The sequence below is a fragment of the Pelophylax lessonae genome, assembly GCF_965119305.1.
Source record: "Pelophylax lessonae genome assembly, chromosome: 10".
Classification (NCBI taxonomy): domain Eukaryota; kingdom Metazoa; phylum Chordata; class Amphibia; order Anura; family Ranidae; genus Pelophylax; species Pelophylax lessonae.
In genome coordinates, this window is record NC_138777.1 from 43,124,733 (window position 1) to 43,140,993 (window position 16,261).

A 16,261-nucleotide genomic window follows, 5' to 3' on the forward strand; every position below is an offset into this window, starting at 1 on the left:
TTAGTCTTACCTGCTTTTCGCTCAGAGATGTGATTTTGGCTTGGAGTTCATGAAGCTGTTTCTTCAAGTCTGCATTCTGTCAAAAGGCAAAGGAACACTATTTTAGAAGTTTTACATCACAAAGATATATTCGCAGGAGTCTGCTAGCAGAGATGGAACCACATAACATAATGTGTTGCTAAATAATCTACCAAGCTCTGCCAATTGACTGTCATGGATATTAACATTAATTTATATATATGCAAGTCAAATCACTAAGGCTCCGTTCACAAATTGGCGTCCCGGATCAGTCACTTGCGATTGCACCCCAAATACGACACGGCTTTGCCGTGGTTGTTGCACGACGAATCACTGAAAAATCGCACAAACAGAATCGCGGGACGTATGTTGCCCAGAGGAAGTACAAGAACTTCTTTTGGGTGACAGGCGTCCCACTATTCTTTTTGCGCTATTTTACCGCTACATGTGGGGCAACAATCGCACCAAAATTGCGGCACGCTTGGGGTGCCATTGTAAGTGACGGGAATCGCACTGGCATCTCACGATTTGCCGTGATTCGGGAACGCGGGCAGAATCGTGGCGATTCTGCCCACGATCCGGGACACCAATATGTGTTCGGAGCCTTAAACCCTCATAAGAGCCAACATGGTAATGGCATTTCAGAAGCCGTTTCCAGTCTCTGCAACCTTCATTAAATCCTACCAGGTGATCCTGCCATGAAGGTCCTTGTTCAGTCACTTTCTGTTATAGGGTGACAACAACACTCTTTTCCTGTGTTCTGCATTGTTACCCTGTCACATGCACGTCTGTTGGAGACGACAAGAGACTGTTTCAACACACATTATGCAGTTATGATCTGTTGTTGTCACCATCAGGAGGCCAGCCCTAACAAATGCAATATAAATGCTGGAGTGCACATAGAAAAGAAGTTGCTGCAAAGAGCCAGTAGAAGATCGACAATGAGATGCAAAAAAAGCACATTTATGTTACAGGTCATTGTAACAAACATAATGCTATTCATTGGGCCTGGTTCTCACTAGTGTGATTTCAAATGCGACTTTAGTCAGAGAATTGCATAATGGAAATCACAATATTTTCAATGGTGCCCGTTTACATCAATGCAGTACATCATGGAACAAATTTGGAATAGGGCCCTGTGCTACTTTGGTGCAATTCCAGTATAATGTTGGCCTCATAGAATATGCAAACCAAAGCCAAAATGCAATCAAGATGCACTACATAACAGCACTGAAAATCGGATCAAATCGCACCAGTAGTGTGAACCTAGCTTTAGGGCGGCTAGGGCCCTTTCACACGGGCGCTCCGTATGTCCGCAAATCATCCTATTTTTTTGCGGATGATTTGCGGACATAATGTAAGTCTATGGCATTGCGGATGTCAGCGGAATAACATCCGCTGACATCCGATTTTCTTCCTGTCAGTTCTGTTCCGTTTTTTGGAACAGAACAGAACCCTATTTTTGTTCCGTTCAAAAAACGGAAAGGAAGGAAAATCGGATGTCAGCGGTGTCATCCGCTGACATCCGCAATCCCCATAGACTTACATTATGTCCGCATATCATCCGCAAACGGATGGGATGATATGCGGACATACGGAGCGGATGACAGAAATGTCATCCGCTCCGTGGAAAAAAAAAAAAAAAAAAAAAGGACCACAGCAGAGCTTTCACATGGAGCGGCCGTGTGAAAGAGCCCTTAGTGTTTATATGTACTTTAAAATTTGTTTTGTAAAATAAACATTATGTAACTATGCACAAATACTAAAAATACAAGGGTTCATAAGCCTGTAAACTTTGAAAGATGGAAATAAAACTAACTGAAAACAAAAGTTGTCTTTAAAGCAAGCTGGCAAATTCAAGCCAACTATAGACAATTCCAATCTTGGCCTGTTCAGCAGGGACCAGCAAAGATTCGAACCATGCATGCATGGGCACAGGCTGATTGTACCCAAAGTCAATTCATCGACCGAATTGGGTGCAACCAGCTTGTAAGATTTTTAGGATGCGATTATTGGCGGCAGTAGCAATAACCGCCAGCAATATTCACTGTGTTCTTACTGGTATGGGCAGTTTCTCTCTCCTCCTCCCCCCCCCCCCCCCGCCAGAAGAATAGCTCCGCAGGAGGGATTCCCCCATCAACACTGACTGTTGATGGAGAAATTGAGCAATTTTCTTTTCTGCAACTCTCTACAAAATCACATCATCTATGGCCTGCATAAAATTTTCAGGTACAGTGATGGGTTTATTTTGGCTTATTTTGAAATGATCTTGAGAGGCCACACTGCGACAACTAGCAGGCCCCTGATTGGTATGCTTTATCAGAACCAAGAAAAAGGGCTGTTCCCAAATACAGTTTGTGCACTTGTATCATTCCCGCTCCGACAACCTTGGATAGAGCTTAGCGTCGTAAAAACATAAAGCTGTCAACACGTTTTCACATCCTATGCAAAATACCCTACACATCCTATTATGTGATAAGGAATATTATCCTGTCCTTACCATCCATCTTGTTTCATTTTGTCTGCTTTGCACTGACTGGTATTGACTTTCGGTAATATTTACGTATAATGTCAAGTGAAAATTGAAAGAAAAAAAAAATATATAGTACACTTTCTATTGGTTCATTAGTGACTTAAAATGCACTCACCTGCGGATCCTGTTTCATTTGAGCTACCAGTTTCTGGAAAAGAAAAAGAAAATTCTCTGTTAACATTTCAGATTAAGATAATTTATTTTAAAGCTGAAATCCAGGTATGATTAATATTGCATACTTGCATTGGGCCAGCTTTGCAAAAGTAAGCATGCATACCTCATAGCAGATGGGCCACTGAGGAAGCTGAAATGCAGTGTAGTAGCAGGTGCTACTACAGTCACAGCTGCAATCCTCCAGATCCTGCAGGAGTTCTGTGCGAGTGGCCTTGCCTCGCAACACTGACCACACAGGGTCATTCGTTCGGCACCACTGCCACTCCAGCATGACACAATACACACTGCTAAGTAAAGATCAGTAAAGAAGCGCCAAGTACAGAGGTAAAAAAAAAAAAAACATTTTACATCTACACGCCTGTATACTCCTGTACATGCACACAAGAGTATGGGTGTATAGCCGTAAATTACAGTGCTGGCCAAAACCAAATTGGATTCCCTCCCACTACCTCCTCTACTCAGGGGGGGGGGGGTTGGGGGGTTGGAAAGTGAAGGGGGGAGAGCAGAGTGCTAGAAAGGGGAACGGGGTGGTACCAAGGAGCCAAGTTTCCTGTATGGCTCTCCCTACAGCGCATCTGCTTTTTCTTTTCTCCATCACCTCCCCGCCAGCTGTAGGGAGAGCCAAACAGGGGTATTGGTCCCAATAGCCCCCCCCCCCCCCAGAAATCCGATCACGCCAGATGCACATTCCTACTCCCACTTGCAGCTCTGAACCCACATGTGACCACCAAGAATTACACAGTCTTGCCACACAACACAACCCTGTCATGGGAGGGGACCTTTTGTTTCTTTCATGTTGATTCACTATTGCATAAAGGCCCCCCCCCCCCATCCTGTTACTGAACACAAAGGAGGAGCAGCAAACTGAGAATTTCATCTTCGCCACTTTCCTATTAGCATGCTCCAAACAAAGTAGCAAACTAACTGCCTTTCTTTACAGCTTCTCTCTAGCTCTCTCTGAGCTCTGCTTTACAGACTATCGGAAAGTAGGGGTGTTGAATATAATTGCAGCATTGATGCATTGCAATTCAGACGTTTGCGATTCTACATCTATGCTGAGAGTCGTCATCTAGCGCTCCGTGTGGTGCTCTGCCTCTCCTGGAGAAACACAGCGGCAGAGCTTGCATGGTGACTAAAGCCCCCTCCCCTTCCAGGTGGACACTTGAGCAGAAAGTCGGCTGATGAGCTGACAGCCAGTAGAGTGAAGGGGGAGGAGCTAGGGGAGACCCCACGTCATCAGAAGCATCACCGGAGGCACTGGAAGAGAGGCAGAGACACACTAAGCATGGAGGAGGGGGAATCGACCGACCCTGAAAGCAAGCGAGTTCCAGGGTCACTGATCCAATCCCTCCAACACCATCCCTCTGCCTTATCCCATCTCTCTCCACCACCATCCCTCTGCCTGATCCCATCTCTCCCACCACATCCCTCTGCCTGATCCCATCTCTCCCACCACCATCCCTCTGCCTTATCCCATCTCTCCCACCACCATCCCTCTGCCTGATCGCCTCTCTCCACCACCATCCCTCTGCCTGATCCCATCTCTCCCACCACATCCCTCTGCCTGATCCCATCTCTCCCACCACCATCCCTCTGCCTGATCCCATCTCTCCCACCACCATCCCTCTGCCTGATCCCATCTCTCCCACCACCATCCCTCTGCCTTATCCCATCCCTCTGCCTGATCCCATCTCTCCCACCACCATCCCTCTGTCATTGTCACTTCTATTTTGTGCATTTAGGACAGGAACGCATTTCAGGTCGTTGTTAAAACAATCTACTGAGCAGCCCAGAACTAGTTTGTGAGAGGGTCAGTCTATTCCACATTTTCACAGCTCTTATAGCAAAGAAGCCTTTCTGTTTTTCCTCTTTATTCTCTGTAATGAACTGAAAGTGAACAACTTGTAGCCCGCTTTTGGGATGACTAGGAGTATCACCCTCCCCAAATAGGATATTGCGCTAAGAGCAAATAAAAAAAAAAAAAAATGGAGTTCTTCTGGACTGCTTGAATTTTTGAATAAAAACTGTGGGCATTAATCGTGATGCATCGCGGAATCTAATCATTGATAGGATAATCATAATCGAATCAGGAGGCCAGTGAAGATGCACACCCCTATAAGTGATGCCAATTCAAATTTGGGTGCTTTAAAAATACATTTAAAAGAGTGTTAACGTTTACAGATCAGCATACATTTCTGCATTTTATATCTGTTTGGCGTTTAACTAAAGCTGAACTCTAAGCAAACAATTATATTGGAATGCAAGACATGTGAGACCCAGTTTTTGAGAATGCATATAGTCCATGGAAATGAAGAGCGATGCACTTAGCTACAGAAAGAGCATTAAAAGACAGTTCTAGTTTTGGTTTAACCTGGAAAGCCCTAATTCTTCAGTTTTCATTTATTCATGTAAACTTAAAATGATAGGAGAGGTTACGGTCAGCAGGGTCTGGCACATTCAGCACAAACCTAGAGGCCAATGCTGAAGAGCAGAGTCACTCCAGACGGGACAGAACAAGTGTTCCAGGAAGCTGCAGTCAGCATGTTGAATGCAATGACTCCGACAGACACCAGTGCACCAGAACAAAAAAAATTAAATAGGCCAGCAGAAACAAATAACTGAAAGCAGAGTGCACCTTCCCTGAATGTTACTAAGCTCAGATTAACCCACATTTACAATATTTTATTCTGGATCTTAAGAAGGTTCACCCATAAATTACCATGTAGCTTTTTTGTTTTAACATTTCACTAGCTTTATTTAGAAACAGTGCAAAATTCAATAAAGAAATGCAACCCTAACATTACACCGCAGGTAAAGACAAAGTCCATTATTGCCAACCACATGTATTTATGTGAACACAAAAGGAGAGGCATTTGATTATGTGTCTTCAACACATGCTTGCCTTGTGCTCCTTTTACATGCGTTCAAGTGATTGTAAAGTCTCTTGTTTTTTAATTTAAAAAAACAAACATATTATATTTACCTGCTCTGTGTAATAGTTTATCACAGGGCAGCCCAGATCTTCCTCTTCTCGGATCCCTCTTTGGCTCTCCTGGCCCCTGCCTTCTGTTAAGTGCCCCCACAGTAAACAGCTTGCTGTGGGGGCACCTGAGCCGAGTCACAGCTCCCTGTGTCCATTCAGACACGGAGTTGCAGCCCGGCCCCACCCCCTTTCTATTTTCATTGGCTAACAGAATTTGATTGACAGCAGCGGGAGCCAATGGCGTTCAGGGCCCTATGCATTCAGAGCCGAATGCCTGGAGCACAGGTATTCTGAGTTCCGGGCATCTATACCTGAATGCATGGAGCCCTAAAATACAGCTTGGTACAACATTCAACCTTGACCAGCTGCTAGGCACACTAAAATGCCAATATTACATGCACAGCAGCTAGACACCCTGTGTGCAAGGGGCCTAAGCAGTATTGTTTGCCATTTCCTTGTGCTCTGTCTAACTGGGGACATGGCAGGAGTGTGTCCTTTCTTCACATATTTCGCACCTTCTCTCTCACCCTAAAGCGGAGTTCCAGCCCTTTTAGTGTTTATTCAAAGTCAGCAGCTACAAAAAGTGTAGCTGTTGACTTTTAATAAAACACACACTCACCTGTCTCACAATCTAGCGATGCGGCTGCAAGAAGAATCGCTTCTCTCCTTCTCCTCTCCTTAGCGTCACAAATGTAGGCAATCGGCTGTGACAACTTACGGCTTCACAGCCGGGTGTAACTGCACATGCACGAGTCGTGATGCATGTCCTGAATGGCCGGGCAATCCCGTGACGTGTCCCAGAAGAATGCAGGGGGGGATGGGGGAGAAGAACTTCCGTTCGAGCCGCCTAGACGGCCCGACTGGAAGTGGGAGCGAGTACCTGCTCCCCCCCTCCCCCTCAGAAAAATGACATGCCAAATATGGCATGTCAGGGGGTTTAGGATTCCTTAAAGCAGATCTTCCACTTTTGGGTGGAACTCTGCTTTTACGAGTTGGGAGGTATGGTTTCAAAGCATATTATCTTACTTGGCTTTAATTCTGACAAACTCCTATATATAAAGTAATTTTGCAGTGTTGGTGAGCATGTATCAGTGTGTGTGTACACATACAGAGTATATATCCAGACTTTCTGCTGTTCTTCACAGTTACTCCTGCATATGACTGCACTGTGGTTCCATCAGCCAGATCCTATGTCACAATTGTATCTTCTTGTGATGTAGGGGGGCCAGGGACTAGAATCGATGCCCAAAGAGGGGAACATGCTTTCAAAAGTCCCCAAAGTGATTTATGCTAAATATTCTTCTTCAGGCTTAGCTCTGCAAGAGAGCAAAAATGTGAGGCGCAGTATTTCCTCATCTTACTGCAAGCCCACTAGGCAAATACAGTATTCTGAAGTGTTTAATGACCCTGGATGACAAGATTCCTGGCATTCACACAGTAGTTCTAAGCTGCATAGGCATTAGGTTACATACTAAAAATCAGAAAAGGTAAAACTATTCACTCATATCAAGCAGGGGATACTTTACTTAAAATAATGAAATCTGGTACTGCTAATTTATGCCCACTTTAAGTTATATTTTCTTGTACTTCAGGATAATTTTTTGTGGGATAGGCAGAGGAAATGGGTATGCTCCATTCTCCTAACAAAGCATCAACCAAGTAAACATAATCCATGTCGATACAATTTGTGGGTGACAACTGATCTTTTAAAAGTGTAGTAACTGGCTCTTCCTCCAGATGTCAGTGTTGCAGCTGCCATACGCAGAAAGTTTCCAGGTGATGAAAAGCTTCTACAAGTAACTACTTTGCAAAAGAGATACATGAAAGTACAATTGTATTTGTAGTTCTTGTTGCTCTTTTTTCTGGCATATGCTCATGGATGTGCAATTTTAAAAAGGAGTTCCACTCATTTTTGTGTTTATTAAAAGTCAGCAGCTACAAAAAGTGTAGCTGCTGACTTTTCATGAACCGCCACCCACCTGTCCCACGATCCAACGGTGCACAACTCACCCCAGCCATTTTCTTCCTGTGTCAATTAGGCTTTGACAAAAAACCTGGAAGCTGACTGGTTTCTATGCAGAGCTGCATCAGATTTATCACTCTCCAGTTTTAGTAAATCAACCCCACAAAGCCCAGCTCGGGAGCAAGCCTGCACCTCTGCCCCCATTGCAAGAGAAAGAGCATACAGTGCCAGCAGGTGAGCCAAAAGGAGGACGTTTGGGGCCCCTCCATACAATATCATTGCAAAGAGGATGTAAAATATAAAATGTTTGTTCTTTAAATACCAAAAAACGTAGCCTTTAGTAACCCTTTAAAGATATATTGTCAATATATTATAAAAAAAAAAAAAAAAATGTAACAAAAAAAAGCCTGCATTTAAAAAGTACAACTATGACATGAGAAGACTGGAATGAGGGCCTTGATACCTTGAAGATGGTATCGCCTAAACTATCGGACCAACTAACAAAACTTTTACAGCCTTTATCAAGCTGATCTTGCCCCAGTTCACCTCGTCCGATACCGGCAAGATCAAAACCCCCTAAGCCCTGTGAACAGCACATTCGATCAGTTGCTATGGGCCTGCCTATTATCCAGGGATTTTGGACACAGAAGGTGAAATTTCTGCATGACACAATGGGTTCTCCGCTAACACTACACCCTAAACTGTGCCTGTTAGGACATTTCCCTAATATGGACAAGTTCACTAAAATCTTTCAACATAAAACCCTATTTACTGCTTGAAAACGAATTGCAAGAAGTTGGATTAGGGCGGAATCCCCCATAGTGGTTTATAGATTATTAACACTTTACCTAATAAGAAGTTAATTTAGAGTGGTTATAAAGTCTGCACACCTCTGTTATGATGTCAGGTTACTGTGATGTAAAAAAATGAGACAAAGATAAAATATTACAGAACTTTGTCCACCTTTAATGTGACCTATAAACTGTACAACTCAATTGAAAAAAAAAAAATTGGATTTTTGTCTTAACGTAAAATCCTTTTCTCTGTGGTATACTGACTGACACGGCTCCATGTTTCGAGACCATTGGGCTTTATGCTGCTCTCTTCAGGAGTAGGACTAGGCGGAGACCTTTTTGGTTATGCCCCTGAGGCAGTCCCAGAGGGTATACCATCACTTCCTGCTATATGACTTCAGTTTGTAACAAGCAGTGTCAGAAGAACATATAAACATAACCCAAGGAGCAGGTGCTGTGTTCATCAGTGAACCTCAGAGAAAAGGATTTTACTAGACAAAAATCTAGTTTTCTCTTTCGTTCACTGACAGACACAGCTCCATGTTTTCAGACCATTGGGATGTCCCAAAACAGAGTCAATATGAGGGGTTGGAAAAAGCACAGCAATACGCAGAATTCAACAAGTCTAAACATAGCCAACCAGGTAAAAACAGGAGCTCAACTAGTAACAGGAGCTCATCACCAGGAAAAAAATTACATCCTCAAGAAACAGAAGCCTCTGAAACCGCAGCCTGCAAAACTTTGCAGCCAAACGGCGCATCCAAAGATGCAAGTACATCCACCTTATAAAACGTTGTAAATGTGTGTACAGAGGACCACATAGCTGCCTTGCAAACCTGAACCACTGACCCCTGATGACGGAAGGCCCAGGAGGCACTAAGCGCCCTCGTAGAATGCACTTTAACAGGGAAAGGAGGAACCTGACCCTTAATGGAATAGGTCTGCACCACAGTCTGCCTGATCCACCGGAAAATGGTCACAGCAGACGCAGCCTGCCTCTTGCGAGGTCCATCCGTAAAAACAAAGAATCGGATTTTCGAATCGGTTCAGTCACCACCAGGTACACCCTAAATCGCCCTTACCACATCTAAGGAATGCAAGGCAATTTCCTTAGGATGTTTTGGCTTAGGACATAGGGATGGTAACACAATATCTTCATTAAAATGAAGCCCTGAGACAACCTTAGGAAGGAATGGCCTGACAGGGTCACAACCACTTTGTCCCTATGAATCACCAAGTAAAAGGTGACCAACAGGACAACGCAGCCAACTTCGACATCCGGCTTGCCGAAGTAATAGCTACTAAGAAAGCCACTTTCTGCGACAGAGTGAGCAGAGGAAGTTCTCGAATATTTTCAAAGGGAGGCTTTTGAAGAACCAACGGTACCAAATTGAGATCCCATGGAGGTACCAGGGACCCCACCGGAGGAGCCAGATGGCAAACTCCCTGCTCAAAAGTGTGAACAAAAGACTTCGCTGCCAATGGCCTTTGGAAACATGTAGCCAAGGTGGAAATCTGGCCCTTGGTGGTGCCCAGAGCCAAACGTTGATCTACACCTAATTGTGGAAACTCCAACAGGGGAGACACAGAAAAGGAGCAAGGAGAAACTCCCAGAGACTCACACCAAGTAATGTATGCCTTCCAAACTCTATGATAAAGCAAGGGACGTCTGCTATCAGCCTTACCAGACCTGTGTACCAAGACCGGCAAGGCCAGTCTGGTGCCACCAGAATAACTGGAATCCCTTTTACCTCGATTCTGCATAGTAGTCTCGATCGAAGTTGTATTGGAGGAAAGGCGTAAATCAGATGATACTGACCCCAAGGTGAGATAGCCCGATTGCCAATTCTCTACCCCTGGAATGTGCCCAGCAGAGAGGGCCAGATCGTTCTGCCCACTTTAAGATACTAGTCACTTCCCGGGCCGCCAAGGCACGCTTTGTTTCCCCTTGATGATTGACATATACGCCCTGTGTGGATACAATCGGAAAATGCTACGCCACAGCAGTAGCATTTTCCGATTGTTTCCACACAGGGCATCCCTGCAGACGATCCGTCCATTGAGACAGACAAAGTCTGATCGCCTGAATTTCCAGGATGTTGATCAGCAGCCTGGACTCCTCCCAAGTCCAGACACCTTGGGCCGAACACACTCCCAAGACCCCTCCAAATCCGGACAGACTGGCATTCGTGGTGATTACAGTCCAATACAGGGGAAGAAAGGATTCCCCCAGACGCAGGGCCGGGGAGCGGAGCCACCATACAAGAGACTTCCTCGAACACCGGCGTAACAGGTTTAGATTGTCCAATGACAGCTGATCCTTGTTCCATTTGGTCAGAATCTCTCTTGGCAGAGGTCTGGTGTGTAACTGCGCAAACAGAAACCGCCTTGAAGGTGGAAACCTTTAGACCCAGAACTTGCATGCAAGTCCTAAGTGATGATTGATGGTTGGACAACAGGAGCCGAACCGCATCCTGACGCTTCTGAAATTTTGTCTGAGGAAGAAACACCCAGGCTGACGTTGAGTCCAGCGTCAGACCCAAGTAGTCCAGCTTGGAGGAAGGAGTCCGTGCCGATTTCTGAAAATTCAGTGTCCACCCGAACTCCTGTAGAGTTTGCACTGTAATGTCCAAGTCGGCTTCTAGAGCCAAGGTAGACTGCATGCAGAAACAGATCATCCTGGTAACCCAGTACCGCGATCCCCTTCTGTCGTAGCAAGGCCAACACTGGGGCCAAAACCTTTGTGAACACCCAAGATGCTGAAGCGAGACCAAAAGGTAACGGCAAAAACAAAGAAAACAATGATGCCCGACATATATTGGAATATGAAGGTAAGCATCCTTGAGATCGATAGAAGCCAGAAGATCTCCTTGATGAAGGAAAGCTATTACCGTGCGGATGGACTCCATCCAAAATTTCTGAATCCGCACAAAGTGGTTCAGAGCCTTGAGATCCAAGATCGGGCGAACCTTGCCTTCCTCCTTTCCTAGGAACTGTAAACAGGTTTGAATTAAAAAAAAAATTGAAACCGTTCCGACTCTGGAACCGGCACAATAATTCCTTGTGCTAACCGGTTCTGCACTGCTCCGTAGAGGCCCTGTAGCCGCTCGTGAGACAGGTGTAAGTTGGAAGAAAACAACCTTGGCCCTGTAGCCGCTCGTAAGACAGGTGTAAGTTGGAAGGAAACAACCTTGGCCCTGTAGCCGCTCGTAAGATAGGTGTAAGTTGGAAGGAAACAACCTTGCCGGAGGCAAGGACAGAAACTCGATCTTGTACCTGAACCAAATCAACTCGTGGACCCATTTGTCCTGAATGAGCAAGGTTTGCGGATCCGTAAAAAGAGGAAGACGTCCCCCTCACCCCAGATGCAGATGAGGGCGCCCCTTCAGGCTGGTGAAGGCTTGTCTGCAAAACCAGAAGTGCCCGCTTTAGACTTACCATTCCAGGAGCCTCCCGCAAAGTTACGGGTGGATCTCGAACCCTTTTCCTACGATCCAGACGGACAAAAGGGCCGCTTGTGAGTCGAGAAGAAAGGATCACATTTACAACGAGGTTCCTTGCCCCTAACAACCTGTGGAAGTAATGTAATCTTACCTCCCCCCTAAGACCCTTAATGATCTATTCCATAGAGGCACCGAACAAAACGGTCACCTACAAAAGGAAGATCAGTCAGCACCTTTTTAGAAGCCTGGTTGGCCTACCAGTACTTCAACCATATCATGCGGCAAAGGAATACCGCCGTCACAGATACCCTGCCGGCCAAGGGGGCCACATCCAAGGATGCATCACAAATATACTGTAAGCCCCGGATCAACTGATCCGCCAGCTCAGGAGGGTGTTGACTCCCTTCCAGATCCTGGCGTAAAATCTTTGCCCGTTCCCTTAAGGTCTGAGATACCAAGGTGGTAGCAAACACTGGTCTCAAAACTGAACCAGCCACGGTGAAAAGGTACCGGACCAGAGCCTCAGCTCTCTTGTCCATGGAGTCCTTAAAAGGACAGAGAATCCTCCACCGGCAAAAGTGTGGCCTCATTTAGCCTGGAAATCTGAGAGTCCACCGACGGTGGAACCATTAGTTTCTTCAGAAGAGACTCCTCAAAAGAGATATCTCCTGGTAAAACGCTTTAGGTATTCTAGCCATGCGTTTGGGGGAACCCCACTGACTAGTGACAATCTCGTCAAAATAGGCAGGAAAGGGAAACACCTTAGTCACCTTGGAAGATTTGCGGGTGCCAAACTGCACTGGCGTCGCTGACTCAGCCTCAGCTCGAAATGTAAAAGTTTCCCACACTGACACAATAAGGGCCTCATGCGCGCCTGCGGAGGACGACTTATCCTCAATGTTAGAGCACTCAGCCGGCATGGACGCAGGCCCAGTGGGCTGACTTTCGTCCGCTGAGGCCAGATCCACCTCAGAACCTGAGGAAGTAGAGGATACAGGTGAATGCGGGGGGTGCTTCTTGCTAGGTCTCCTTTGCAGGGCCATATCTACTTTGGATATTAGTGACTGCAGGACTGCCGTCATGGCCGCCAAGACACACTAAGACCCAGAGGGTCCCGCAGCTTCTAGGAGTGGGTCAGGTGGTGATACGCGCACCAGAGGCTCCATGATCAACAAAGAGTCAATCAGAGCTGCGCACAAACGAGAAAAAGCTTTTGCAAAAAATGGGACCCCCATCGCTGGGGCACAAGAATCAGCGCACCCCGGCACTGAATATAGCAGAGGAATCGTGTACCCCCAGAGACTCACCACCCGAGCTGGAGGGCGCCAAACAGTCTGCCAAACCAGTGGACTATACAAAGATGGTCGCCGAAGCCGGGAATACAAAATCCATAGCAAAATGGTGGTACCACGCGGTGCTGCATGGGTCCAGGGAAAAAAAAAAAAAAAAAAGACCCCAGGAGAGGAGGACGCCCCTCCGCAGTAACCAGATACAGACACCCCCAAAAGGGGGGCCAACAACGGCATCTACCCACTACTCTCCGGCCCAATACCAGACAAGCCCCCTCCCCACCCAAATGCACCCATGTCCCCCAAAAGGGGCTAAGGGGGGCAGGTGAGGGAACCTATGCAGGGGGGACCCACTGTGGAGAAGGGGGAAAGACATAAGGGGGAGAAAGGACACAGGAGGGGGCCTACCATCCCCAGGGAGGGCCCGCGACCACCCCAGCAATTCCATAAGAAAGGAGGGGGTGCACTACTCACCATACTACAGCACCAGACGGGCTCTCCTCCCAGCAGTCCACCGCACCATCTTGGAATGGGGGTGCTGCGGCCTGAGGTATGCTGCGACTCTGATCGTGACTGCTGTGTTGACCAGGGCTATGCGACCTCGTGAGGTGTTTCACTCACTGGCTAGCCCTCGCCCAGTGGAGCTATGTCCCGGCCAACCTAGCACAGGGCTAATAGTTGGGTCAAACTCGCAGGCCAGACTGGGAAGACCATAAGGATCTAGAATATCCAGTGCGTGGCCTAGTCCAGCTGTTAATTGTAGTTCACACAGGAACAAAACAAGAAAAAGGAAAAAAATTCCAATTAAAAAAGGAAAAAAATGCCAGGACCGCAGACCCCCGCAGAGAGTCAGGTCCTTATTCCTGATTAGGCAGAAAAAAACTGAAGTCCTATAGCAGGACGTGATGGTATACCCTCTGGGACTGTCTCAGGGGCAAAACCAAAAAAGTTTCTGCCTAGTCCTACTCCTGAAGAGAGAGCAGCATAAAGCCCAATGGTCTGAAGACATGGTGCTGTGTCCGTCAGTGAAAAAAAGAGAAACTAAAATATTGTGGTTGCATAAGTGTGCACACCCTCTTATAACTGATGATGTAGTTGTATTCAGAATTAAGTATCACATTCAAACTTATGTTAAATAGGGCTCAGTACACACCTGCCATCATTTAAAGTGCTTCTAAATTAACCACAAATAAAGTTCAGCTGTTCTAGTAGGTCTTCCTTACATTTTCTTAGTGGCATCCTACAGCAAAAGCCATGGTCCACAGAGATCTTCCAAAGCATCAGAGGGATCTCATTTTTAAAAAGGCATCAGTTAGGATAAGAGTACAAAAGAATTTCCAAGGAATTGGATTTACCATGGAACACAGTGAAGACAGTTATCAAGTGGAGAAAATTTGGCAGAACAGTGACATTACCAAGAACTGGACGTCCCTCCAAAATGGATGAAAAGACGCAAAGTAAACTGGTCAGAGAGGCTACCAAGAGGTCTACAGCAACAATAAAGGAGCTGCAGGAATATCTGGCAAGTACTGGCTGTGTGGTACATGTGACAAAAATTTCCCGTATGCTTCATATGTCTGGGCTATAGGGTAGAATGGCAAGACGGAAGCCTTTTCTTACGAAGAAAAACATCCAAGCCTGGCCAAATGCTGCAAAAACACATCTCAAGTCTCCCAAAAGCATGTGGGAAATGTGTTATGGTCTGATGAAACCAATGTTTAACTTTTTGGCCATAATTCCAAAAGATAAGTTTGTCGCAAAAACAACACTGCATATCACAAAAAAGAAAAAAAAAAAAAAAAGAACACCATACCCACAGTGAAGCATGGGGGTGGAAGCATAATGCTTTGGGGCCGTTTTCCTTCAGCTGGAACAGGTGCCTTAGTCAGTCAAGGTAGAGGAAATTATGAACAGCTCCAAATACCAGTAAATATTGGCACAAAACATTCAGGCTTCTGCTAGAAAGCTAAACATGAACATCTTTTAGCATGACAACGACCCAAAGCATACATCCATATCAACAAAAGAATGGCTTCACCAGAAGATGAAAGTTTTGCAATGGCCCAACCAGAGCCCAGACCTAAATCTGATTTAAAATCTGTGGGGTGAGCTGAAGGCACAGGAGATTACCTCGCAATCTGGGAGTGTTTCTGCAAATATTGCCAAGTCAAGATGTGCCATGCTGATAGGCTCAACCCATACCCAAAAAGACTGAGTGCTGGAATAAAATTAAAAGGTGGTTCAACAAAGTATTCATTTAAGGGTGTGCACACTTATGCAACCATATTATTTTAGTTTTTTATTTTTACTTACCCTCCACCTAAAAGATTTCAGTTTGTTGTTCAACTGAGTTGTACAGTTTAAAGGTCACATTAAAAGGTGGATAAAGTTCTGGAATGATTTATCTTTGTCTCATTTTTTTACATCACAGAAACCTGGACATTTTAACAGGAGTGTGTAGACTTTTTATATCCACTGTACGTTCATAGGTCCAAGTATATCAATCTGGGATCGCTGGTTGCAGATCGGCTACATGCTGGTGACTGACAGTTGCGGTTAGACGTCTTTTAGAGAGCTGCAGACCACCTTTTATATTACCTCTCCCCATGCTATATCATGTTAAATTTGTTTAAGGATTGGGTCATTGTCAATTATTGGTATACTTGTCTGTTTGAGAGACCCTATTACCTACTAGGTCTTCTCTTATTTAAGGTCATGTAATGTATCACAACTGGTTGGTCAATTTCGTCAGGAATAAACCTATGGGGGTGTAGGCATTCCACACACCCGGGACGTGTCGAAGGCTGAAGACACTAAAAATACTTTCAAGTGCCTGTAAACCTCGACATGAAATATGAGCAAAGCATATCTATCTACAGCAGTGGTTGTCAACTCCGGTCCTCAGGACCCACTAACAGGCTAGGTTTGCAAGATAACTGAAATACATCACAGGTGATATTATTTGCTGCTCAGTGATTGAACTATTCCAGTCTGCATCTTCCCAAGGTAATACTTAAAATCTGGCCTGTTAGTGGGTACTGAGGACAGGGGTTGAGAACCACTG

At 45.6% G+C, this 16,261-nt stretch overlaps 1 protein-coding gene across 1 annotated transcript in view; it reads right to left on the reverse strand.

Annotated features, from left to right (window-relative positions):
* Window positions 1-16,261, reverse strand: part of PHF21A (PHD finger protein 21A) — a 156,716-nt gene that overhangs the window by 134,966 nt on the left and 5,489 nt on the right. Inside the window, exons 2-3 of the mRNA XM_082270006.1 lie at window positions 2,667-2,699; window positions 11-76 (exon numbers count right to left, since the gene is read on the reverse strand). Coding sequence (XP_082126132.1) covers window positions 11-76; window positions 2,667-2,699 — 99 coding nt within the window. The remainder of the gene's footprint in view (window positions 1-10; window positions 77-2,666; window positions 2,700-16,261) is intronic.